Source organism: Mixophyes fleayi, chromosome 8 (genome assembly GCF_038048845.1).
Source record: "Mixophyes fleayi isolate aMixFle1 chromosome 8, aMixFle1.hap1, whole genome shotgun sequence".
Lineage (NCBI taxonomy): Eukaryota > Metazoa > Chordata > Amphibia > Anura > Limnodynastidae > Mixophyes > Mixophyes fleayi.
The window spans coordinates 128,666,880-128,692,919 of NC_134409.1; the positions used below are offsets into that span (position 1 = coordinate 128,666,880).

Genomic DNA, 26,040 nt, shown 5'->3' on the forward strand with positions numbered 1-26,040 from the left:
GCAAAAGTCAAGTTATTACCATAGGGATTGAGAGCAGTATTTTTATTTCCTTCAGTTGAGACCAGTAGAATTCTTCATCCCTTACAATGTCACGTCAATGTCTTGCTTCAATACGCAGCTCACTAACAATGCCCAGCAGTGAAGGGGTTAAGTGGTAATACATTGCATTCTGGGTAATCTACTTGCTGAGATTTTTTTTTCAAAAGATAGGAGGACTGAGCTTGTACCAGAAGGTGCCAGCTAAGTGCTGCTATAATCACTGGGCCCATTAACATAACAGGAATGTATTCAGCTCTGTATGGCAAGGATCGGCCTCCTCTCTCCGCGTTTCAGGCACCGTGTAATATAAACCTTTAGCAAAAAAGAAAATGATTCCTTTCAGAGTATTCCCAGCATTGCAGAGCTCTGCTCCCATTCAATAATCACCTCCCTGTAATTACTCTCACAGCAGAGCCTTAAAGAGGCAGCACAGTCAGAGGTAATATTCTGCTGGTTAGGAAACCATTAAGGAAACAGATTTTGCGTCCATATCTACGGAACAGATAATTTTTTTTTCAATCAGCTCATCCGTGCATTTCTCTGCTGTATAAATTTATACCAAGGATGGTTAATCGCTTGATGTCACCAAATGTGTTTGCCACTTTGTAAAGGGGACTCTTCTCACATACTCTGGTGAAAGGATACAAACCTATATTATTATTTTTTTGGGGGGGTACCTCAAACTAGCAGTACCATGGGGTCACCCCCTCCACTACCAGGCCCTACGACTTTGAGTTTGATTCGATGAGACTGTTGACATCCAACAAACTGTAGACTTTGAGCTCTGATGCATTAATGCAGTTTTATGAATTTTTCCAGAGACCTGGGGTGGAGTATGATTAATGAAACATAAAACCCCAAAACGTCTGTTGTATCTTGCAGTGATGCTAAAATATATATTTACTTAAACATCCAAGTTTGTAACTTGCGATGTGGGATGGACCTTCCCAGAAATATGGCTCAATCCAGTGATTATCTAATATGGTTGGCTGCCACACAGGATGAGATCCATTTGTTTGGCCTGATCAACCAATGACTGGATCTGTTTTCAATTTGACCACATGTGTAGCTGTAATATTGGATAAATCCAGTTGTTTAGCAAGGTCACATGGGGGCCCAAAGGGTTTACACAGCCAAAGACAACGCCCTGAATGATGATGCTCTGGATATTATTGCTTCGTTGTTGGCGGTCGGATAAAGCCCTTTTTGTCTAAATCATCAAAACTGTCCATATTCACCACATGTGACCAAATTTAGTCAGAAAAGATAGGACAGTGCAGGTCACTATGTTAAAGTGTACCTGTTCATTGCACGCTGTGGGGGCAGCCATTATGTTGTGGCCTGAACCAATATTTAACCCACCAATTCACAAATAACTTATGCTGTCACTGAAGTATGAGGTATTTTGTGACTAAATGGACTGCATTGTCATGAATATTGGCTCAACACACAAAATGGCTGCCTCCGCTGGGTACGCATTTACTGAAAGTAACATAGCGGACTTTAGAGGTGATTGGCGTTTGCTAAAATAGGCTTTATAAAGTTAATGCACTTGCTCCATCCCACACTTTTGAAGATCAAACCTCTGGCTCCGCTTCTTGCGTCCTTGGGCAAGTTGTTTTATCAGCCTGAAATAATGTTCTTTAGTGACTATGTGCCAGCAATCTAATTAAGCCGCTCTAAAAATACAGGCACTCCGTACATGGAGGAAAAAGTGGATTCTTTCATCTCTAAACCTCCTATCTCCTTCACCGTGAAAGGGCAGCCGTTGGCTCCTTCGCCAAGCGTCGTGGACCTCTGACTGGCAGTGAAAGGGTTATGGAGGAGAATAAATGTATTAAAAACTCAGCGTGTGGGTTACAATTACTATAATATATTTAAGGGGCCATTAAGAGGTAGTAAGCATGGAGCACAGCGATATTTGTCTTTGTTACATGGTACATGAATGAATAATGACATTGGTTCTGCATTACAAATCACCAAATAATATCCGTCTTGATGTTGCCGTGGCGAGGCGGCCATGCTTGGCTCGCTTTGTCTCACCGCTGTTGTGCCATGGTTATTCGCAACCAGGGAATGCTGGGAAAAGCGCAACCAATATTTTACAGAGGAAATAGCAGCAGATGGTCTAAGGTTCATTAGCCAGGTTGGAGATTGAACTCAGGATCCAAGAATTAAATTTGTACTGCGGTTAGAAATGCTGCAATGGTGCACTCAACAGACGGACCTATTGGCGCTCAGATTAGAGGCATGCGATTTGTGTTTTAAGAATATATCATTCAAAATAATATTCTAGCATATTTTAAAATAACCCAAATAAAAACTAAACATGAAAGAATAGTGATATACCAAGTCGGATCTGGCAGTACTTAAGATATTCCAAATAACCTCTGTTTTCTGGGGAAATCAATTTCTCCTAGGCACACCAGACTTCCTTGTTGAAAAACTATTGAAGGCAACTGCAGAAAACCACCCGGAGTTTCTCAAGGCCGATGATATGATACGATGACATACCATTGTCGGATGACACTGCAAAGAGGCAGATTTATACATTGCCCCTCCCGCTTAATAGACGAGACCACACCCAGCTACCATTGGGCACACACTGCGAGAGAGTTTATATAATAACAAAGGGTTAAACAGAGCATTTATTTCAATTATGAATGTAGGTGACAAGCCACAGTAGTATTAGCAGTGTCTGTGATTTTGTCACCAAGAGGAGTCACAGATATTATATCATATCATACTTGCCAACTTTTCCTTGTTGGCTTCAGGGAAATCCCGGGCGAGGTGGGCGTGCGGGGGCCGGGCTTGACGAATTGCATCATTTTGGCCCAGTACCCTAAACGACTGTCACAATTTGGCCAATTACAGCAGGGGGAGGGGCTAAGATGACGCAACATTTGCGTTATTAAGCCCCGCCCCTGCCACTCCCGCGGTGTAACAGTGATGTGTTTACTAATCTCGCAGCTTTCTTGGAGGTCTTTCTTGGAGTTCTCCAAGAAATGCGGGAGCCTCCTGTACATTCTGGGAGAGTAGGCAACTATGCGTTAAAGAAAAGCAGCTAATGAATCTCTAGAGACTGAAGTGTCTTTTACATTTCTGTCTCCATTGCTGAAGTCATGTTGTCTTACCTGTCAGTCTTTGATTAAATATTGGTCTCCATGAAAATGGCCACACGATGGTGAAGCCAACCACGTCTTGTACTGGCTCAGCATCAGGGAGAATGCCAGACTCTTCAGGGAGTGAGGGAGATCACCCCTATTTCAGGGATTCTCCCTGACATTCAGGGAGAGTTGGCATGTATGTATCATATATGTAACATGGATAGGCGCTGGGGCTACGAAACACAAAATAGAGGTTGACGTGGGAGCGAGCGGTCCAAGCAGTCCAAAGGTTTTATATTACCATAGCGGTGTCTTTTGCCTAGAGCAACCAAACTAAACATTATTATTACGTAAGGGGTCAGTAATTGCTGTTTATTACAAACTAAACTTCACAAGGTACCATGCTGCATTGGTACATATGTATGTATGGGCCTAAGATATTTAATGAAATCCACTTGTTTTAAAGGGGAATTATCCCTTTAAACTCTGTCACTGTATAATAATCATGGCATACTGTAGGTATTTGTGAATGTTGCAAGATGATTTCCTATTGAAGCAACTTATCTTTTGGTCTAGTTGTCCTTTGTTTCCCCACAGCATGAAAGAATTGTCTGATTTGGAAAATTTAGGGTTACAAGCGTAGACGGCACCAAAGCTCTACATTATGTCTCTCTCCATTGTGAATTGATTGATGATATAACGATGTAGCCACAGGATTAAATATTAATAATAATTTGTGCTTTTAGCTAAGTGTGTTACTGAAGTTGTTTATACATAATATATAACATACATTTTATACGTGTGTGTGTGTGTGTGTGTATGTGTATATATATATATATATATATATATATGTGTGTGTATGTGCTATAGGCAGCATCTCCACTTTTTCAAACTTGCAGTTTAGTAAATATACCCCTAAGAGTACATAACATGAAACTGCTTCTTCAGTGCCTCATTCCTCCGTAGTACCTCAGATTCCTAGTACCTCCGATTCCTAGTAAATTGATAGGCTGCCGACACTGTGTATAGACTGCGTTTGTTTGTATTTAAACCATAGCTTGTAGATGTTTGTATTATAGCATTGGATTATGTCTTTATAAATAAGCGATAATTTGTTGACGGTAACTGTCAGTCATTCTGCAAACTGGATCTTTTTCTTTACACAATGGCAGGAAAACTACAGAGAGAACCATTTACAAGGACAAAGATAATCGCCTATAAATCACATTGAACTCTCCCCTCCTGGGTTCTCTTTTCTCCCCCTCCCCAGAGTGTTTGTTTGGAGATTACATTGACAAATGCATATTACATGCCTGTATGTGTCAGTGTTTTTGTATTGTCTAACGTTTACAATAGCACTAAGTCCCCGTATACTGATGAGCCCAAACGTGTTAGAGCCAATGACATTGTGGGATGAGTAAGGTGCCCAAGGTCATACGACGACAAGTAAATCAAACGGGGGCTTCCAATTGTGACAGACTCATTGTTCTCAATCAGTCGTCACCTTACAAGAATGTTGTTCAGAATTTTAACCCGAGTGTCAGGAATGTTGGAAGTTTCCACTTACAACAAGGGTGTTTTTGGGGGATCTCGCTTTTGTGGCTGAGGCATTATGACACAGGTCGCATCATTAGGTCCCACCTGCCCCCGACTTATCGGACCTCGGCAGCTACGATTGGTAGGCTGTGAACAGGCAACAGGTCCTCTTGAAATTTCCTCCCTTAACATAGAAACGGCAACCAATTTTGCAATACTTGAAAAGGTATTGTACTACAGAGAATGCTTTCAATAAGGGCTTTTTGTCTGGTTCTGCTAAATTGGACATTAGTCTGCTAGAAGCAGTCATCAGAGGACGCAGTGGAAAAATCCTCTCCCTTTATAAAGGATTGTAGTCAGACATTTCTTTCCTATGAGTGGGAACAAGAGAACTATTCTGTGAATAGGTGAGGAGCAAAGTTATTCCATTAGTCCCACATAGAGCTGTCAGGAACCTTTGTGGCATCTCAGCAATTCGAACCACTTATAAAAGTTAAAGGGAGACTAAATCTAAAATAAAAATTGGTCCAGTTTGGAATAATAATAAATTATACATGTGTGTGTGTGTGTGTGTGTGTGTGTGTGAAAGGTTCCATAATATAAGAGAGATTATCTCTCAGATTCTCTGTGATTGGCTCTTCCAAACTCTTTTAGTAGACTTGCTATATGACCACTTTCTCTGATAGTCAGTGGTAGAAGGGGAGGTAATTATAATTTACCACGTTGGATGAATGACAAGAATTACTTGGCGTGAGCTTCAATCGAAGTCTAACCATAGACCCGGCATAAGCCCCAATCCATGTCTAACCATAGATGCGGCCTAAGCCCCAATACAAGACTAACCATAGACCCGACCTAAGCCCCAATCCAAGTCTAACCATAGACCGGGCATAAGCCCCAATCCATGTCTAACCATAGATGCGGCCTAAGCCCCAATACAAGACTAACCATAGACCCGGCCTAAGCCCCAATACAAGACTAACCATAGACCCGGCCTAAACCCCAATACAAGTCTATCCATAGACCTGACCTAAGCTCCAATCCATGTCTAACCATAGATCCGTTCTAAGCTCCAATACAAGACTAACCATAGACCTGGGCTAAGCCCCAATACAAGACTAACCATAGACCCGGCCTAAGCCCCAATACAAGACTTACCATAGACCCGGCCTAAGCCCCAATCCAAGTCTAACCATAGACCCGGCCTAAGCCACGATACAAGACAAACCATAGATCTGGCCTATGCCCCAATCCATGTCTAACCATAGACGCGGCCTAAACCCCAATACAAGACTAACCATAGACCCGGCATAAGCCCTAATCCATGTCTAACCATAGACCCGGCCTAAGCCCCAATACAAGACAAACCATAGACCCGGCCTAAGCCCCAATCCATGTCTAACCATAGACCCGGCCTAATCTCCAATACAAGACTAACCATAGACCTGGCCTAAGCCCCAATACAAGACTAACCATAGACCTGGCCTAAGCCCCAATACAAGACTAACCATAGACCCGGCCTAAGCCCCAATACAAGACTAACCATAGACCCGGCCTAAGCCCCAATACAAGTCTAACCATAGACCCGGCCTAAGCCCCAATCCATGTCTAACCATAGACCCGGCCTAAGCCCCAATACAAGACAAACCATAGATCTGACCTATGCCCCAATCCATGTCTAACCATAGACGCGGCCTAAACCCCAATACAAGACTAACCATAGACCCGGCATAAGCCCCAATCCATGTCTAACCATAGACCCGGCCTAAGCCCCAATACAAGACAAACCATAATCCCGGCCTAAGACCCAATACAAGACTAACCATAGACCTGGCCTAAGCCCCAATCCAAGTTTATCCATAGACCTGGCCTAAGCCCCAATCCATGTCTAACCATAACCCTGGCTCAATCTCCATAACTATCCTGAGTTCTACAAGATCTCTTACAATTTCCGAAAATATATGACCCGCCTACCCCCATGCAAGCTTTCAGTGGAAATATGTTTGCTCCTAAGAAAACTCTCTACATTCTGTTTTTGGAATACAGATGCAAGTTTCCTCTAGTGCAAAAATGATAAGGCGCCTAAGTGATCCCTGTAGCCTTTAACAAATCTGGACCTGGAGAACATAGTACAAATGTAGGGCACCATTGCATTCAATGCATAAAATCCTGCTCAATGTATCTGCATATTCCCTGAACAAGCACAGTCCAAAAATTGTGAAATCTCAGACATCACCAAGTTCACATATGATGCAAGGGCTTCAGACACCCTAATGTTACACCCCTGAAAGCTGGCATTTTCCTTTTTCCTAGTAAGTGAGTATATAGGTTATATGTAACAGCATATGTTCTTCACTTTTTCATTGGGGTTGAGTTTTGTAGTCCTTTTTCCTCTTAGAAAAGCCAACCAGCGTCAAAATGATGACGGACATCGGTACTATGTACTTGACTTGCTGATCTTGGTTCCTATATGCTATAGTAAATTGCAGCCATTCTATATTATATTGGGGCAGCACGGTGGCTCAGTGGTTAGCACTTCTGCCTCACAGCACTGCGGTCATGAGTTCAATTCCCGACCATGGCCTTATCTGTCTGGAGTTTATATGTTCTCCCCGTATTTGTGTGGGTTTTCTTCGGGTGCTCCGGTTTCCTCCCACACTCCAAAAACATACTGGTAGGTTAATTGGCTGCTATTAAATTGCCCTTACTCTATCTCAGTCTGTATGTGTGTGTGTGTGTGTGTGTGTATGTTAGGAGATTTAGATTGTAAGCTCCATTGGGGCAGGGGCTGATGTGAATGTGTTCACTGTACAGCGCTGCGGATTTAGTGGCGCTATATAAATAGATGATGATGATGATGATATTAGTTTATTGATATAACTAGGGTTCTGTTTAAAGAGGATGCTGACTCTAGGCAATTTGAACTAATACTCCTTAATCTTATAAAAAAAAAGATTTTGGTAAAGACCGCATAAATGTAAAGAAAAAGCAAAAAAAGTAAATGCATCTAACATTAAACCATTTGTATGGAAAGTGCTGTCTAGTGCATGTACATATTTTGGCAATATTGTTATTACAACCCATTTTGTATTTGCGTATATGCTTTTACTGTTGCTGGATAACAATAACGTGTATTTCTTTTTTGAAATTACAGAATGATCACCATGCCTCCAGGAACTGTTCTTCTCACTGCCTTGTGTTTCCTTGGGACATCAGTCTCTGTCACACACGCATACGTTACGTTTTCGCAGAACAACACAATATTCAACCACCTCACGTTGGACACCAACACCGGGACCCTGTACCTCGGAGCAACAAACTACCTTTTCCAGCTGACGGAGGATTTAGAGCTTGAGACGGAACCAGTTCAGACTGGACCGGTTTTGGATAGCAAGGACTGTTTACCACCAGTCACTGCCGAGTGTGCCCACGTTCAGACCACAAACAACCATAACAAGCTTCTGCTGGTGGTCCCAAGCCAGAACGAGCTCATAGTCTGCGGCAGCGTTTTCCAAGGCATCTGTGAGAAAAGACTCTTGGGATCTGTCAATAATGTCCTCTTCAGACCAGAGAGACCGGTGGACTCCCAGTACGTTGCCGCAAATGACCCGAACGTCACCACGGTTGGTCTGGTTGGGATTTCTAAGGATGGTACCCCCCTTTTGTTTGTGGGGAGAGGCTACACAAGTAAAGGGGTTGGTGGAATTCCTCCCATAACCACTCGGAACCTGAACGTGGGTGGTGAGCCCCATTCCGTCTTCTCCTATGAAGAAACAGCCAAGTTATCTGTAGTTGGGCGGCTTTCGGAGTATAACCACCACTTTGTCAAGATCTTCACTCACCGCTCCAGCGTTTATTTCCTATTTTATCGCCGTGACCTAAAATCACCATCTAGAGAGTACAAGACCTATATTTCTCGCATCTGTCCCGACGACTCACATTATTATTCCTATGTCGAGCTGCCCCTTGGCTGCCAAACCGAAGATCCTACTAGGACCTACAATCTTCTTCAGGCTGCCTATGTCACCCAGCCTGGAGAGACAATGGCGAGGGGGGTTTTGAACACCAATGGGGATGTTCTCTTTGCTGTGTTCTCTCAGTGGCATGCTGCTTCTGGCAAAGTAAGCGAGGAATCGGGTTTGTGTTTATATTCCATGGAACGTATCGACCAACTTATTAATAAGACGAGAGACATCTGCTACACCAGGGATGGGAAAGATGAAGACAAGAAAGAAGTGTCCTACATCGAATACGATGTGAAGTCAAACTGTGTCCAGCTTCCCTCTGTGAGTACTTGTGTGTCTACACATTAAACATAAATTATAGAGCAGAGGTTCTGAGTCTGTGTCACCGTGACATTTAGGGTTTGTTCCCATGATCCTGCTTGTTTGTATTTCTATCAATTACGAACAACAACAGGACATTAGTAATTAGTGTGTTTAATATATGTACTTCATTCCCTAACAGATACATTATAATAACAATAATAATACTTATTTCAACATTTGAAATGTCTCTGCATATCGGAGGTTCATTTCCTTGAGACCCCACAGGGGAACTCCTTTGGTGGAATTCTGAGGAAATTAGATCTCCGCTTAGAGTCTCCAGCATCTCCAGTATGTCGCTGTTTCAGTTCGGGGGTCTAACAACATTTGGTAGTCCCAACACCATTAGTTACTGCACTGCGACTTTCACTCATTTTCATTACCAAAATAAAACAGCCGATTGGTGTGGGAGCAGGTCCAAGAATAATCTCAGCGGCATCTTGTTTCACACCAAAATCATTAAATCTTACTCTACAAAGTGGATGTGTAGCCCATAGCAACCAATCAGATTGTAGCTATCATTTTCTAGAGTGTACTAGATAAATGATAGCTACGATCTGATTGGGTAATTGGTTGCTATAGGCAACATTTCTCCTGGGGCTCCCAACGCAAAAAAAAAAGGTGTCCCAGGAAAAGGAACCCTATCTTTGCAAGCACATTGAAGTTCACCATTTGTAAAAAGGTTATTAGAAACCCTTTCTGAAAATATTGTATAATCAGTGCATTCTGAAGTCAGAACTCAATGATTTATACTCGGAAGACCCTACACTTGCCTTTTGTAATTAGCAGAAGTTCTTTCCCTGGTCATGGCAGCATCGATCTTGGCCCATTTGTTAAAAAAAAGCACAAGTGGCCTCATCATATCATTTGCTGTAGGCCGCATCCTGGGGCTCAGGTAATGCTGCGGGGGAATGTCTTCCATTAGTCCCACATACTGTTAAAAAATAAGGTAAGAGGGATGGTGGTGACAAGGACTGTTTTTGGTCTGAGTGCCTGTCTTTGACTGTCAATGTATCAGTCTCTTGATTGTCAGTGTGATCTTGGGTGTCAGTCCTTGTGTCAGTTTATGCTTGTGTTGTTTTTTGTTTATTATTTTTTTAAAAATGTTAAATATTAAAATTTATGTTCCCATCTAACTTACACAATTGAGCATAAAGTTGATGCCTCACTTAACACTAATATATAATGTAATCTCTTGCACTGTCCACACACAGGCAAGTTTAGTTATTAGTGGCCAAATTAGACAGATCCAGTTGTTCTGTGGTTGAGTCGAGCTACCAGTGGGTTTGGTATGTAATTGGTTTGTTCGCAACTATTCTTTGCTATAGGGAGCGCTCATACATATAATATATATGGAATCAGAGCGGCTAATCTAGAGATGATCAGTCTCTAATACAAGTAAGAAAAAGGGGGAGGGGATTTTAAGCGCTCAATCTCTAATGACAATTGGTGTTACCTGGGATAATCAATACCAACTATATATTATCTATGCGTTATAATCACCAAACAAGTCCATACAGCCTTTGTATATATTTTCTGTGGCTCAGTGGTTTGTCTGGAGTCCTAGAATATAAGGTCTTCTTATCTTGTGTTGATACACTCCCAATGTCATATGTAAATAAGCAAATATTGAATGGATTAGGAATGAGTCATAGAGATTATAAGGGGGACATTGGGAGTGTATCAACACAAGATAAGAAGACCTTATATTCTGGGACTCCAGACGAACTATTGAGCCACAGAAAAAAATATACAAAGACTGTATGGACTTGTCTGGTGATTATAACGCATAGATAATATATAGTTGGTATTGATCCCAGGTAACACCAATTGGTTTGGTCGGCCAATGACGGCACCTGTGTACACATCTTGATCCTTCTGGCCCATCCCATCAATCAGGATGAGATTTTGACTATTGTTTTGGGCCACACACAGAGTGTTGTCTGGGCAGTGGGGTTAAAACATGCCCATTTTTATTACATATTCGCTCTGATTGCGACCACCGTCATTGTGCTAGATTCCGAGTCTGCCGTGATTGAATATCTGCTCTGTGATTGCAGGACACTCTCGATGCCTACCCATGTGGCTCCGACCACACACCGAGCCCTATGGCTAGCTGGCACCCTCTGGACGTAGCCCCTGTGTTTGAGAGTCCCAATGCTCGGCTCACAGCCATCTCCGTCGGAGTAGAAGAGGAGCACACAGTCGCTTTCATCGGTGACAGCAAAGGACAACTGAACAAAGTAGGTGACGGCGGAGATCAATGCAACTTAAATCACTTTCTGCATCGCAGCCAGTGAATAACAATTCAGTGGATTGTCCTGCCTTACACAACTGCTCATATTGGGCTTGGTTATAATTTAGTTAGTACAATGGCCATCACCATAAACTAACGAAGGTTATCCAGCTGATTTAAGCAATATTCTGCCATAATTTACACAGAAATCTAAATCATTTGTCAGGGCTTGCCCTGTATTGATACATAAAAATTACATATTACAGTGCCCCCTTTTATAATGCCATCATCATCATTTATTTATATAGGGCCACTGATTCCGCAGCGCTGTACGGAGAACTCACTCACATCAGTCCCTGCCCCATTGGAGCTTACAGTCTAAATTCCCTAACACACACACACAGACTGACAGAGAGAGACTAGGGTCAATTTTGATAGCAGCCAATTAACCTAATAGTATGTTTTAAGAGTGTGGGAGGAAACCAGAGCACCCAGAGGAAACCCACGCAAACACGGGGAGAACATACAAACTCCACACAGATAAGACCATGGTCAGGAATTGAACTCATGACCCCAGTGCTGTGAGGCAGAAGTGCTAACCACTATGCCACCATACTGCCATCTTAATTCACAGGCAACAGTTGGCCTTACATTGAGGATGGTGTTTAAAGACTTATAGGGCTCGTTCAATCAACTTTTTATGGCAATTTGCACACCTGCATTATTATGTTTAGATAAGCAGCTTTAGGGTCACAGCAAAATGCTGTTGAATGCATGGATTTCTGCCATTAAGAGCTGACTGGCAGATTACACCAATGTTCAAGTGAACAGCAGATGCGTTGAGGCATCAGGATCAAAGAGGGGTTTGCTCACACGTGTCTGGAACGCAGCATGACAAACGCTGATTAAAAGCTTGTAAGAATGAGACTACTTAAGGGAATTGAAACACTCTACCACTCTTATGTTCACAGAAAGAATGCAAAGAAGAGGTGTTGCCCATAGCAACCAATCAGATTCCAGCTATCATTTTGTAGAATGTACTAGATAAATAATAGATGGGATCTGATTGGTTGCTAGGGGTAACACGTCCACCATTCCATTTTAGAAGTTTAAGTAAATCTACACCTGAGTGTTATGAGTGGGGCTTTATAAAGGGTATCATTATAAAGAGGTAGCACCCTAATAATACATTTTGAACTACATTTTCAAGCCTGTGTACCAGGGCAAGTCTCCTTACCGTGTATACGTTCTAGGGCCTGATTCATTAAGGATCTTAACTTAAGAAACTTCTTATTTCAGTCTCCTGGACAAAACCATGTTACAATGCAAGGGGTGCAAATTACTATTCTGTTTTGCACATAAGTTAAATACTAACTGTTTTTTCATGTAGCACACAAATACTTGATAGCTTATTTGTACACTGAAATTTAAAGTTGATATTTGTGTGCTACATGAAAAAACAGTCAGTATTTAACTTCTGTGCAAAACAGAATACTAATAACTCAGCTGAATAAACAGTAATGGGCAGCAGTTGGTCTTGCGGGAGCGGCCTTGCTTGGTACAATATTGTTTTTATCAGTTCATCAGCCTAAAAACATAGGTCAGTGTAAGCAGCGTTGAACGCCAGCCTCTGTTTGTTAAACACTGACCTTTGCAGTAGGAAAAATAAAATGTTAATCCCATACATGGAGCGAGGTTTCTGGTAATATTCAGTAATTATGCTGTTGTTTTTCAGCCTGTCACTGACCCCTCTGGCTGCAAGCTGATCATTTGTACTACAGCGAGTTCCTGCTGTCTATTCACCTGGAACAAATTGTATTATAACAATTTCCTCTTCACACAACCAGTGTTCAGTGCTGGGTTATTAAGTTACGTTAAATAAACACGAGGAATGTGCAGTGTTTGAAAGAGAAGATCATCATCATCAGCTATTTATATAGCGCCACTAAGTCCGCAGCGCTGTACAGAGAACTCACTCGCATCAGTCCCTGCCCCATTGGAGCTTACAGTCTAAATTGCCTAACACAGACACACAGAAAGAAAGAGACTAGGGTCAATGTAATAGCAGCCAGTTAACCTACTAATATGTTTTTGGAGTGTGGGAAGAAACCGGAGCACCCGGAGGAAACCCACGCAAACACCGGGAGAACATAGAAACTCCACACAGATAAGACCATGGTCGGGAATTGAACTCATGACCCCAGTGCTGTGAGGCAGAAGTGCTAACCACTGAGCCACCGTGCAACGCTCAAAGTGACATTATAGTAAATAGTTTTTCACTTGTCCCACTGTTTGAGATTCCCCTTTTGATGTTCTGTGCGCAGTATTATGACAGTGGAATCGCTGTGGTGTGACAGACTGACAGCATTCCTCATTCACTTTAATGTTACATTGACGCTTTAGAACGTCGTAGTTTCCCGGTCAGAAAATCACGGCATTCTAACCCCCCCATCTGACCGTGCCCATAAAGAAGATAAGTAGAAGCTCGGCAGTAGGGCATTAAGCATCAGATGGAATGAAGCATACATGCCGACTGTCCTGAAATGTCGGGGAGACTTCTGAATTTCAGGAAGTTCTCCCTAATACCAGGGAGAGAAAGCCTTTCTCTCAGACCCTGTCCTCTCCCTAGTGAAGTGGATGTGACGACGGCCTCGATAACGCGTTTCACCATGAATCGTTTCAAATACCTAACAATGACCTAAGATATGCGTAGGAAGATAACTAACCCTACAATATCTACTTATATCAAATATCTTCAGTCCCGATAAGCTCCTGTTATTTTCATATATATATATATATATATATATATATATATATATATATATATATATAAACTAAAAAAACACCAATTTGGTTTATTTATAAAAAACAACTAATAACATTCACAAGTATATATGTAAAAGTTTCAGGGCATATCAGAGTGGATGACACACAAAGTAGTGAATGCGGGAGGAGATATTTTCTTACGCACAGCAGACTTCCTGTCAGTAATCCCAATGACTTTGCAGTCAGCCTCTGTGGGCTGGATACACACTGGGGGGTTATCACCCCATTATCAGGCCAATCACACGATAAACGACCATTAGTGTGTACTCTCAAACGATGAACGATTATCGTTACAAAGCTCATTGTACCGTTTCATTTGATTTTTAAAACCAACTCAAAATCTCATTCAATGATGGACAATGTCGTTCCGATTCTGCAGTGTGTACGCACTCACGGACAGAAGTTCGGTTAAGATACAGGAACTTTTTAATATGTATTTATGGATGTAATTAGTAATTCTTTTATATATGGTAACTTGTATATGTAAGTTTAGCGGTCTTTAAAGATTACAGACTCAATTGATGGTAAGGATGTTTTTTTACATAATTGAAATTAGCTTGTTTCCTACAAATGGAAAATAAGCGGGAAAAACTGAAGCAAAATAAATGTACAGAGGGTAAAATGGCCATAATACAATGCTACATAATTCCATCTTAATGTCATAAATTAGTACACTGTAATTAACTTCAATTTAAACTAATTCACTGAACCAAAATACTTAACTTGCGGACAAGCCCTAACAATACAACAATACATATTTGTTTTGTCACATAAGCTGGGCGTGTGAGAGAGAACAGACTTACAGTTTCTGTCATTAATAATACATTAAATATAAATGCCTGTTGTACAAACAGGAAAGGTTTTGCTCTATGACAAAATTAAAACTGGAAAACAGAGGAGTTGATTCGGGGCTCTGTCCTTGTAGCCGGTGGCGTTTCTTTCTTTACGTTAATACACACAAGTGATGGCATATTTGGGAAGTGTTTCTTACCAGCATTTTTAGTAGTATTTGGGGCTGACCATAGGCTTCCCCGACGCATTTGTACAGCGGTAAACACATTGGATGGAACACGGTGCGTTCAGTAAACGTAAAAGCTGCTCACCACATCGCTAGTACAAATGTGTGTGTGTGTGGTGACATTGGAATCAATGGGTTCTATTTTCAATCCCATTTACTTGTGTTGTACAATGGATAAAAGAGTCATTATTCAGTTATTTATTCCAGGTTTACTAGATTATTTGTGCTTTGAGACTGGATATTCATACATCTCCAGGCTTCTCTGAACGGGTCCCTGAAATTGCTGCATGATTGAGCAATAGGATGCACTCTAAACCCTAAAAATAGAGCTGGATATATATAATAATATGTTTATTATAGAACTTTCTTTACCTATTATCTATAAAGGTGTCACTACATTTTGCAGAACTCACCTTTCACTAGAGGGATATTCCTTTTGTATCTCTCCCAGAGCCCTCCTGTTAGTCTTATTTAGATGTGATAATCCTCTCACAGTTCAGTAATTGGTGGCATAGTGATAAGCATACTTGCCAACTCTCTCGGAATGTCCGGGAGACTCCCGGATTCCGGGTAGGTCTCCTGGGAGAGTATGGCAGCCTCCCGCAGAGTCAGATCCAAAATGCCTTTGGCCCCGCCCCACTTCATGGGGTGGGGCCAAACTGAGTGATTTTTACATAGCCCCGCCCCCGAAACGGCCCTTCCCCTAGACAGCTCCCGGACGTCGACTTGAAAAAGTCAGCAAGTATGGGGTTAAGTAGTGTGTAAATTATTGAGGCCATCGCCAGGATCCCGATGACCAACATATATACTTGTCAACCTTTAAAAAGTGAATTCCGGGAGATCCCGGGCAGGGGGTGTGGTTGGAGGGCGGGAGGGGGCGGGGCGCGGTAAATCGCTTCATTTTGGGGAGTAAGTTCCAGTATGCGGGATATTTGCCTGCTCTCCCGGGAGTCCAGGAGACCTACTTGAATTTCGGGAGTCTCCCGGACACTCCAGGAGAGTTGGCAAGTATGACATATACTACACAGCAATGAGGTGGCAGACAGAACTCCCTAAATTTGCTCTTTACCCGGGCAGAGACAGCATAATCCAGTGTCTTGTGTATGCATTGCCCAATGTTTGTGTGTCTGCAGTATTGACGTTAGATTGTAAGCTCCACTGCGACATTTTCTAATGCATCTCAGTGATTGTACAGTGCCGCAGAATATTATTATTATTCCTGATACTGGGCGCAGTTAAAGAAAGATCCCCTCTCATTGCCACATCATACTTATTGTGGGACAGCATCCCAGTAGGTGGATGGATGTTAGATTCAGAGACGATGAGTCTGTTAACAGAATTGTGGCCCACGCAGCCAGATGCCACTTTGTGGCCCCTATATTGGTATGATTGTGTGCGTTTATCTGGGAAATAAATAGTTTGGCTTATCAAATGTTATACATTTAAATGTCCGTGTTTTTGTAATGATTTTTAAGTGGCCTTAGTTCTGTCTGCAAAATGGAAAAATTTGCATAGACGGAGAGAGTGGGCACTTTGCATTGAATATGGTTAAACTTTCTCCTTTCCATATACTTAAAAGATTATGTCCACTTTTAACTTTTCAATTTAAATGCCTCAGATTACCTACAAACATTATTACTGATTGTCCGCTGGCTTTGTGCTCATACACACAGACATTGACAACCAACACTGGATAAAAGCCTATTCAAAACCTCGTACAATGTCTTCTCTTTAGAGTGTTGAGTTTCGCATCTAATAAGTACATTATCCGCAAGTGTTCCATTAGAACTCCATTGTGTTAAAGTTTCTGAACATTAAAAAATTGCCACAAAGCAGACAAGCGAACGCTTGTCAAAGTGTTTGTGTAGAGGTCAGTTTGCTTACATGTATCTATTTTTGTAACTCAGCGTGAAAGGTTTATATATAGGCTTAAAGTATGTACATCATACATGTAATATTAACATGTTATCAGTTATGCAGAATGTAGAAACCTTGTTTCAATAAAGTAAAGCAAAAAAAAAAAGAAGGAACAGTCCTATGTTGGGTATTAGATGGAGGGTTGGGTATATAAAAACCCAGATTATTTTCATTTAACACTTACCTGAAACGTGTTTGCTGAAATGTCTAGCTCACAAGTAGATAAGTCATGAATTAAACATTATCAAACCCCATCTGCAGTCTTTAATACCAGCCACACGTCTGGCCCGTTATATATAAAACGTTGCAGCGTCCATTTATTTAGTGTAATATAGTGCTCAGTAGTCTAGTCAGTTTATCTTGCTAATATTGCATACCATAGAGAGTTGTGTAGGGCAGCACTCAGAATTACGAATTAATTGCAATAGATAGTTCATGTTACAGCAAGGTCCCCTCACCAGAGTAAGAATTATGTTCTCTAACTTTAATAAACTGTATTGATGTTTACAGAGTTCCAAAGACATTGCTCCAGCCCCATCTAGTGGTGGGATTTGAGATTGAAGGTCCTATTCAAGGTCGCGTAAACCTGATTAGCAATCTACAACCACCTTGTTGCCAGGGAGGCATCTGCCCCCATGCCGGTCCCATAGTGTGCTTGGTTACTGTGATACCTGTATATTTTCTATTTAAAATGTTCCTAATAGTCTGCTGAGCCGAACTGAGCCCCTTTGTAAACTTTGCCAGCTAGCCCCTGCTTGTTACATCCCAAGATGTTTTGTTCGGTGCTTGCTTTGCATTGTTGTCTGTACTATTCAGTTGCTGTTCTGTTGCATTATTACCTTCCTCTGTGTATTTTCTGCAAAATGATTTAGGATGTTTTTAGCTTCTTGAATGGGGTAGAACAAATCTGCAAACAATTGGAGCATTAGACCTTCCCATTAATAACAAACTGCTAGCTCTTGGAAAGCAGGGCCAATGGGAGCATTCACTGACAGCTGATATTGTCCAATAGGAAACTCCATGAACCGTGGACCCAAATTAGCCAGCAGTCCTATGCAGCTTTCAGGACTTGGCACTTGACCTCAATCAGAGCACAAGTATCTGCCTGCTTGATGCTAATGACAGCCCACAGTGGCACTTACCTCCAGCAACGATTAGGTCTCACTGGTATTGACCTTGCAGGTCACCTAGGGGCCCTATGTGTGACCCCTTTGCTACTATGAAGGCGCCCCCTACTTGGAACTGTGGGAAGTATGTCGTTGGGCATTGTAAAAGGTGCTTATACCAATTTTCCCTGTTAAATAATAAACATTATCCTCTGACCTTTAAATGGATATACACAAGAAGATCTGGTTGTACAATCCAATTGGCAAATTACTACATCTGTGTCCAATTTAGCGTGTGTGCAGCTGTTGTTCTGATTTTCCAGATAGACAAAAGTCCATTTGTGCCTGTTATATTTTGATCAGTTTAGTTGATAGTTTTTCCCCTACACATGAAACAATCTCGGGGCATGTTGGTTGATTTCTCCTACTGTGTGTATTGTGTTTATACAACTTCTGTCTCCATACAATGAGCAGATAATTGCTGTATATACTCATATTATATATATATATATATATATATATATACACGAGACATATCACTTATGCTAATATTACCTGTATTGTCTTCTATGTCCAGGTGTATCTTGGAGGAAACAATGACGCACGACAATACTCTACGGTATCCACTCAATCTAACACAGCGGTTTCTGCAGATCTGCTGTTTGACCAGTCACAGAAGCACCTCTATGTCATGACTCAGTCCACGGTAAGGGGCCGCTCTGGGGATTTCAGAAGCGTGAGCCAACAATCTTAATTCATTTAAATGGTATAAAGAAAACACGGTACAAAATATTACGACTGGTCAACTTTATGGGAATCTGTTCTTTAATTTACCAACCATTTTAAAGGTCCTTTACCGTTAAATGTACATGTAGCTTCAGGGTCACTTACAGACCTCTTCTGATGGGAGGGGTTAGTAAAACTGGGCTCCATGGGCATCTATTGCTGACTGTGGGTTAGGGTGCACTCATCAGGCTTGTATTACACTCACATATAAAAATTAGATTAATGGGTAAATTTCTCAAACCTTCTAAAAAAAAAGTGGAGGTGTTGCCCATAGCAACCAATCAGATTCTAGCTTTTATTTTCTAGAATGTACTAGATAAATGATAGCTAGAATCTGATTGGTTCCTTCTAAAAAGAAAATGTGGAGATGTTGCCCATAGCAACCAATCAGATTCTAGCTATCATTTTCTAGAATGCACTGGATACATGATAGCTAGAATCTGATTGGTTGCCATGGGCAACACCTCCGGTGCATTTTATGCAGGAAAATGGCATTTTTTATGTTTACATATACCAATGCTATAATACCATTTATACTCACAAATGTGAATCATAATAAAGACAATTCCAAGGTCACCTTTTTGTCCTGACATATTTAAGACATAAATGATGCTAAAAAGATCATTATTGTAGGAGAAAAAAATAAAAAATTGTCTTTAATGAAAGGGATTGTCCCAGATTGATGACGAGCAGGACTTAGACATTTTTACTTTAGTCGCCATCCGCGTTTCCCACAATCCCACAAAACATGGTGAGAAACGCGTCGTTTTCATAGTGGCACTTTCCAACCTGGGATTGGGTTCTCCCCTGTGTATGCATTCAGAGGGGCAATAGGCATATATGTACTCAATGGGTTTAGCTGGAAGAACTTCACCCAGGACCATCGGACCACCATAACCTAGTGGCCAACAGTATTTACTCCTCCCCTCTGATAGTTCAAGTTATGTCGTTTGTTACAACTTACCGCATGTACATTAATGGGAAGAAGTCTGAAAGCACAATAATCCTTGTCACAGATGCTGCGGCAGAAAGACAATATGTCAGACACATTGATGTCCTGTTGTTTCAGATTCATGCTTCAGTCTAGCATGGGTATATGACTACATTCTGTAACACCTCATCATTATTTCCAATGCTCAGAACACTGTGTCACATTTTCCCCTTTCTTGTATATTTTTTAGATAACAAAAGTGCCTCTTTCTGAGTGTTCCCAGCATAGCGACTGCACCGCGTGTCTTACTGCGGCGGATCCGCACTGCGGGTGGTGTGTACTTCACGGGAAGTAAGTGGCAGCTCTCCTCAGGCTTTGTCTCCTCAGGCTATGTCTGTGCATTCACATTATTAGTTACCCTGTGTTTCAAATGGATATAAGTGTTCATAATGACAGGAAGGTGCCAAGACTGGCTAATGTCGCAATTAGCGGAAAATGTAGGGATGAAGCCACCATTGGAGGGACCTAGTCAGGGGCAAACGCAGGATTTGTAGAGGGGGGTTTCCACAACACGCCACCAGTGGGCGTGACCAGCATGCATGGGGGCGTGGCTATAATTTTAGACAGTGCTTGGCTGCTCTCCAACTCTTCCTATCCCCATAATATACATGGGCAATGTTGCATGCACTACTGTTAGGTGCACGCAGCTCTCCCTTTTCAAGCAGAGCCGTGTGAAGCGGGAGCAGGGTACAGCCACCTCAATTATACAGTACCCCAGGCTTGAAGGGGGGTTTCCAGGCATTAGGAAACCCCCCTCGGTTTGCCTATGCTAGTGGTGGAGAGAGCTATGTGCAGGCTGATGGCTGTGATCTACTCATTCTCTGCTCAGTCTGTTGTGTGAGGAAGAGACGGGAACTAACAGGGATCAGTGAGGAGCAGCGATAGGGTGCACACAATGTTTATAACAAAATGAAGCACGAATGTGGACAGAAAATATTACAGCAACTTTCTTTTGTCATCTTAATGATGCATTTTGCTTAAATGGTGCGCGCTTCAATGCCTATTACTGACCCCTGGAGATTTCGTCTTCCCATCGCCCCTCGTGCGCCCGTACACACAAAGGACAGTACGGAATAAGTGCCGATGTGACTCTTACGTGGCTGAGATGTCTGCAGCACATAGAGGGACTGATTTATTAAGGAAAGTAAAGCAGATAATAGAAGTAACTTTGCACCTTGGCAGAACCATGTTGCATTGGAGGGAGAGCTAAATTTGAAATGTGGGACCAGATTTATAGTTGGGGTAGTACATGTCCTAGATCTACTTTACATTTCAGTGTTAAAATAGAGCTATCCAGTATTTGTGTGTTACATGAAAAAGCAGCCAGTATTTAACTTATGTGCAAAATAATAAACTAATATGCACCCCTTGTATTGTAACATGGTTTTGTCAAGGAGAAAACATTTTTTTGCCTTATTTTCCTTAATGAATCAGGTTAAGAGTGTCTAATTTGTAAGACACAGACATGTTATGAGTTATAGCTTTAGGAATAATGTAGAACATACTGTGCACTCTATTGTAGATTTTAATATATATTAAAAACATGGAACATCCTGTGACAGTAGAATGTATATTGGGGGTTCGGTACAGGGAATCATAATCTGGTATTTTTGGATAGACATGTTGGGTCAGGTAAGCCACGTATAAACTCAATATAATAAATTCATTATTATACAAACCATTAAGTTTTTATACAGATCATTAATTTACATGAATGGGTAGATTCATCAGACCTTCTATTAAAGAAAATTGGAGGTGTTGCCCATAGCAACCAATCAGATTCTAGCTTTCATATACCTAGTACATTCTAGAAAACAATAGCTGGAATCTGATTGGTTGCTATGGGCAACATCTCCAATGTTCCTTTTTAGAACTTTGATCAATCTACCCCTCAATGTTAAATGTTTCACATGTTGTTTTAAAGGTTCTGCATATGTCAGTTTAATAATTTGAAAACTATTCTGCTGTGGACTGAAGACCTATAAGGAGTTTTTCACACGACACCTACATATGAGAAACCTTTTATGGAAACAAAATATGCGGATTAAACTGAGGATTGCTCATTGATTGGTTAAACAGGATTTAGAGCGCCTTGGATTTTTTGTGTACTCTTAAAATAAAGCTATCCCGATTGCTAGATGGTCCCTCATTGAATCTTTATTAGTGAACAAAACAGTATTGTCAAATTTTTGGGGATATTTTTTCCATTATTTCTATCCACTTACGGGCAAAACATTTTTATTACACATATTAATATAGGCAAATAGATTAGGAAATATCTCTGCCTTATTTCCTTCTACCTGGGGGTCTCTCTCCACAGATGTAGCCGGCACTATGAGTGTCTACGTTCGGGGCAGAGGAATCAGTGGCTCTGGGCTCATGACATGAACCAGCGATGTCTGACTGTACAGTCCCTAAGTCCAGCAAATATCAGCAAAGAAGAGAAAAGAAACGTGAGTTCACCTCTGAGTACAGGATGTGTGCGCTATATTATAGGCAATGTGCTACCACTTTATAAATAAGATCATTTGGAACTAGAAAGGGTTCAGAGAAGGGCGACAAAATTGATAAAGGGTATGGAGTCATTAAGTTATGAGGAAAGGTTAGCCAGTTTAGGCATGTTTACTTTAGAAAAGAGGCGTCTAAGAGGGGATATGATTACTATGTACAAATACATTAAGGGTCAATACAGAGAACTGTCATGGGAACTTTTTACCCCAAGGACTATACACAGGACACGCGGTCATCCCCTAAGGTTAGAGGAGAGGAAATTTCACAACCAGCAAAGGACGGGGTTCTTTACAGTAAGGGCAGTCATGATATGGAATTCACTGCCAGGGAAGGTTGTGATGGCAGATTCAATAGATATGTTTAAGAAAGAGTTAAACAATTTTTTTGCGGAAAAGTGTATCCAGGAATATGACCGTTAACTAAAATGAAAGATAGTAGTGGATATAGGGTAGAAATAGGACTGCAATATTGGGTCTGGGGGGATTTTCACAATTGAAACAGATTGGCGGCTGCTTACTCTGGATCAGTTTCAAATATAAGTGCAGGATCGCAGGAGATCCAAAATAGGTTGAACTTGATGGACTGTTGTCTTTTTTCAACCTCATCAACTATGTTACATTATAATGTATTGCGTCACTTTTTCAGCTATAGCACCTGATCCGAGTATGTTTCTATACATTAGATAAAACTGATAGCTCCACTCAATTACACATAGTACCCACAGCCAGAAGAATACATTCATGTTTTTTTGTTGTTTTTTTTAAATAAAAAAATACAGGACAAGTCTCATCCCTGGGAATTGTGGGTAGGATTATGGATATATCCAGGCTCCGCCTTTGTAGCGGTTATTTAACATGTGGATTCAGAGTAGATTTTTATTTTGTTTGAATGAGGTAAGACGTTCAACGAGCGCATAACAGTAGCAGACCCAGTTTCCCCGTTGGGATGCGCCTGGGGCCAGCGCTACCTTTAGGTGAACCTAGGTGTTTACCTAGGGCTCCAGTGGCTAAGGGGGGTTCCAAAGTACTGAATGTGTGACATAATGTCTCTGCTATGAAGGAGAAGCAGCCAGACGCATCTCGCATGGGAGTATGGTGCTTGGCTATGGTGTCACAGCTCAGTATAACGCTCCCTGTCTAAGGAGCCCAGGATGAAGCCCCCCTCCTCCCGCTGGACGGGGGGAGGGTGCCATTTCTGAGTGGGTGATGGCTCCATTCTCGAGTGTCTTGGATTGGGAAAAAAAACAGGATAAGCTCAAACTGATTAGAGCCAAATATCTCAGTGCTCAATCCATGACTTCTCTTTACTCTCGCCATCCCATGGCCACTAAAATCACAGCCGGTTAAGTGGCCAAATAAATTGTGTGGTGTGACCAAGGAATGTTGTAAATAAATATAAATCCCTTATATCTATCATGCTATTCCCCCACATAGGAAGTCAGGTACAACGTCAGTCCTGTGGCGTGCCTCTGTGTACGCCAAAGTGCATGGATATGTAGAGCAAAATGGCGTTTGCATTGGTGGGGATGAGTTTGGCAAACAAATTTGGATACTTTATATCTTCCGACCGGTATTCACAGATCTTCCTGACGATCCCCGACTTACCGTCCCTTTACCAAGAAGAGTCCTACTCCTGTTTCTTTGAAGACTTCGAGAGCCGTGCAATCAGGACAGACTCCGGAGTCATGTGTCCGTCTCCGGACCCCAGCAAGGCCCCGGCCATCAAACCAGTGTCAGGTCAGTGTGTGTTCTGTACTGTAAGCTCCTCCTGGGTCATATCAGGTCAGTGTGTGTAGGACCCATGAAGATGTAATGATGTGGAAGCAAGTTACTGGCGAAACAAATGTATTGTATTATGTATGTACATCAGCTGTCTCCTATGTTCCAGTTTTATAAATACGTCCTTGTCCAAATGGAATACATCCAAGTATTAAAGCGTACGTAACGCCTACACACAATGGGGATAGACATTTGTGGGCTGTACCAATATTCAGTTTAGAATGATAATGTGATGTATTTAGTGTAATTGCCGGCAGACAGCCATTCCTTTTAGTGGGACGTTGGGTTTTAGTAGATCTGCGGCCACATTCTCAGTGATATGGCGGAGGATGTGGGGGTAATTGGCTCGATAGCGTAGCCTGTGGGGGCCCAAAACAATTGCAGTACCTGATAATGTTCCCATCAAAAAACAATAAGGTCATTATCAGGCTTGGAGGGAAATTTGGTTGGAAGTAGATTGTCAGCAGCTGGAGTGGGTGATCATCTTCTGATGGGAGCTGGAAGTGATCATGGGTTAGTTCAAAAGACTTATGGCCAGATCGTGTCTGATTTGGTCAATCACGTGTGATCATGTGACTGGGATTGGGCAGCAGGATTGGCTCATGTGGTGTTAGATCTTGTCTGTAACTTATAATATTACTCTTCAGATCATGTGCGAGTGAAGCTTCTGCTGCGATTCGGGGAGGTGCTCATCTCCACGGCGGAGTTCACCTTCTATGACTGTACGGCCGTGGCCCAGCTCTACAAAACTGCCCCGTGAGTATTACAGGGCCTGGTGTATAATATACTCACCTGGATGAGGTAAAAGTGTATTAGACAGGTGAACGTGCAGCCATTGCCGATCAGTTCACTAGAAACCACTGACATCATTGAGGCACTGAGAATATCGGTCACTAAGTGCCTCCTCATACCTCAGTGAGGTCACCCGTTATCAGTGATGCGGTCCATAGAACGGCTGCCTTCACTATAGGTGACCGTTACACTTTAAGGTTTCTATATTTGGCTGTATGTAAATATATTTCATGCTAACAATTAATCCAGAAATGTTTTTGTTATGTGCCCTCTTAATTATCCCATACTAATAGCTCTGCACCAATACTGAGACCTATAGACACAGCTAGGAGGAGCGAGATGGAACAGACAGGCTAATAACCTGAGCACACATTATCCCTGATAGCAGAGGTGTAGCCTCACATAGCTAGACCCGAAAAATACAAAACGGTACAATTTTTCTATGTTATAGGTCATTAGAGATTGTGTATTACTTTTGTTTTTTTTATATATACTTATATATAGATATATAATATTGTATGATACATGTTCACTGTTTTTGAATAATTACAGGTGTCGTGGATGTGTGAGTAGTGAGTGGGGGTGTAACTGGTGCATTCACCAACATGTCTGCACCCATAAAGCTACGTGCGAAGAAGGAACGATTATTTACAATAAATTGGTAACTTCCTCATCTATCTATCTATCTATCTATCTCATATCTATCTATCTCATATCTATCTATCTATCTATCTATCTATCTATCTATCTATCTATCTCACATCTATCTATCTCATATCTATCTATCTATCTATCTCATATCTATCTATCTATCTATCTATCTCATATCTATCTATCTATCTATCTATCTCATATCTATCTATCTATCTATCTATCTATCTATCTATCTATCTATCTATCTCACATCTATCTATCTCATATCTATCTATCTATCTATCTATCTCATATCTATCTATCTATCTATCTATCTCATATCTATCTATCTATCTATCTATCTATCTCATATCTATCTATCTATCTATCTATCTCATATCTATCTATCTCATATCTATCTATCTCATATCTATCTATC

The 26,040-nt window shown here is 41.5% G+C and overlaps 1 protein-coding gene across 3 annotated transcripts in view; it reads left to right on the forward strand.

The window, feature by feature from the left end:
* The window catches only part of PLXNB1 (plexin B1), a 250,287-nt gene that overhangs the window by 186,641 nt on the left and 37,606 nt on the right, over positions 1–26,040 (forward strand). For all 3 annotated transcript variants that reach the window (XM_075183465.1, XM_075183464.1, XM_075183466.1), the window contains 8 exons: positions 7,837–8,968; positions 11,068–11,250; positions 18,688–18,816; positions 20,078–20,178; positions 22,208–22,340; positions 23,978–24,134; positions 24,824–24,932; positions 25,521–25,629. In XM_075183465.1, the coding sequence (XP_075039566.1) occupies positions 7,838–8,968; positions 11,068–11,250; positions 18,688–18,816; positions 20,078–20,178; positions 22,208–22,340; positions 23,978–24,134; positions 24,824–24,932; positions 25,521–25,629 (2,052 nt within the window). In that variant the 5' untranslated portion in view covers position 7,837. The remainder of the gene's footprint in view (positions 1–7,836; positions 8,969–11,067; positions 11,251–18,687; positions 18,817–20,077; positions 20,179–22,207; positions 22,341–23,977; positions 24,135–24,823; positions 24,933–25,520; positions 25,630–26,040) is intronic.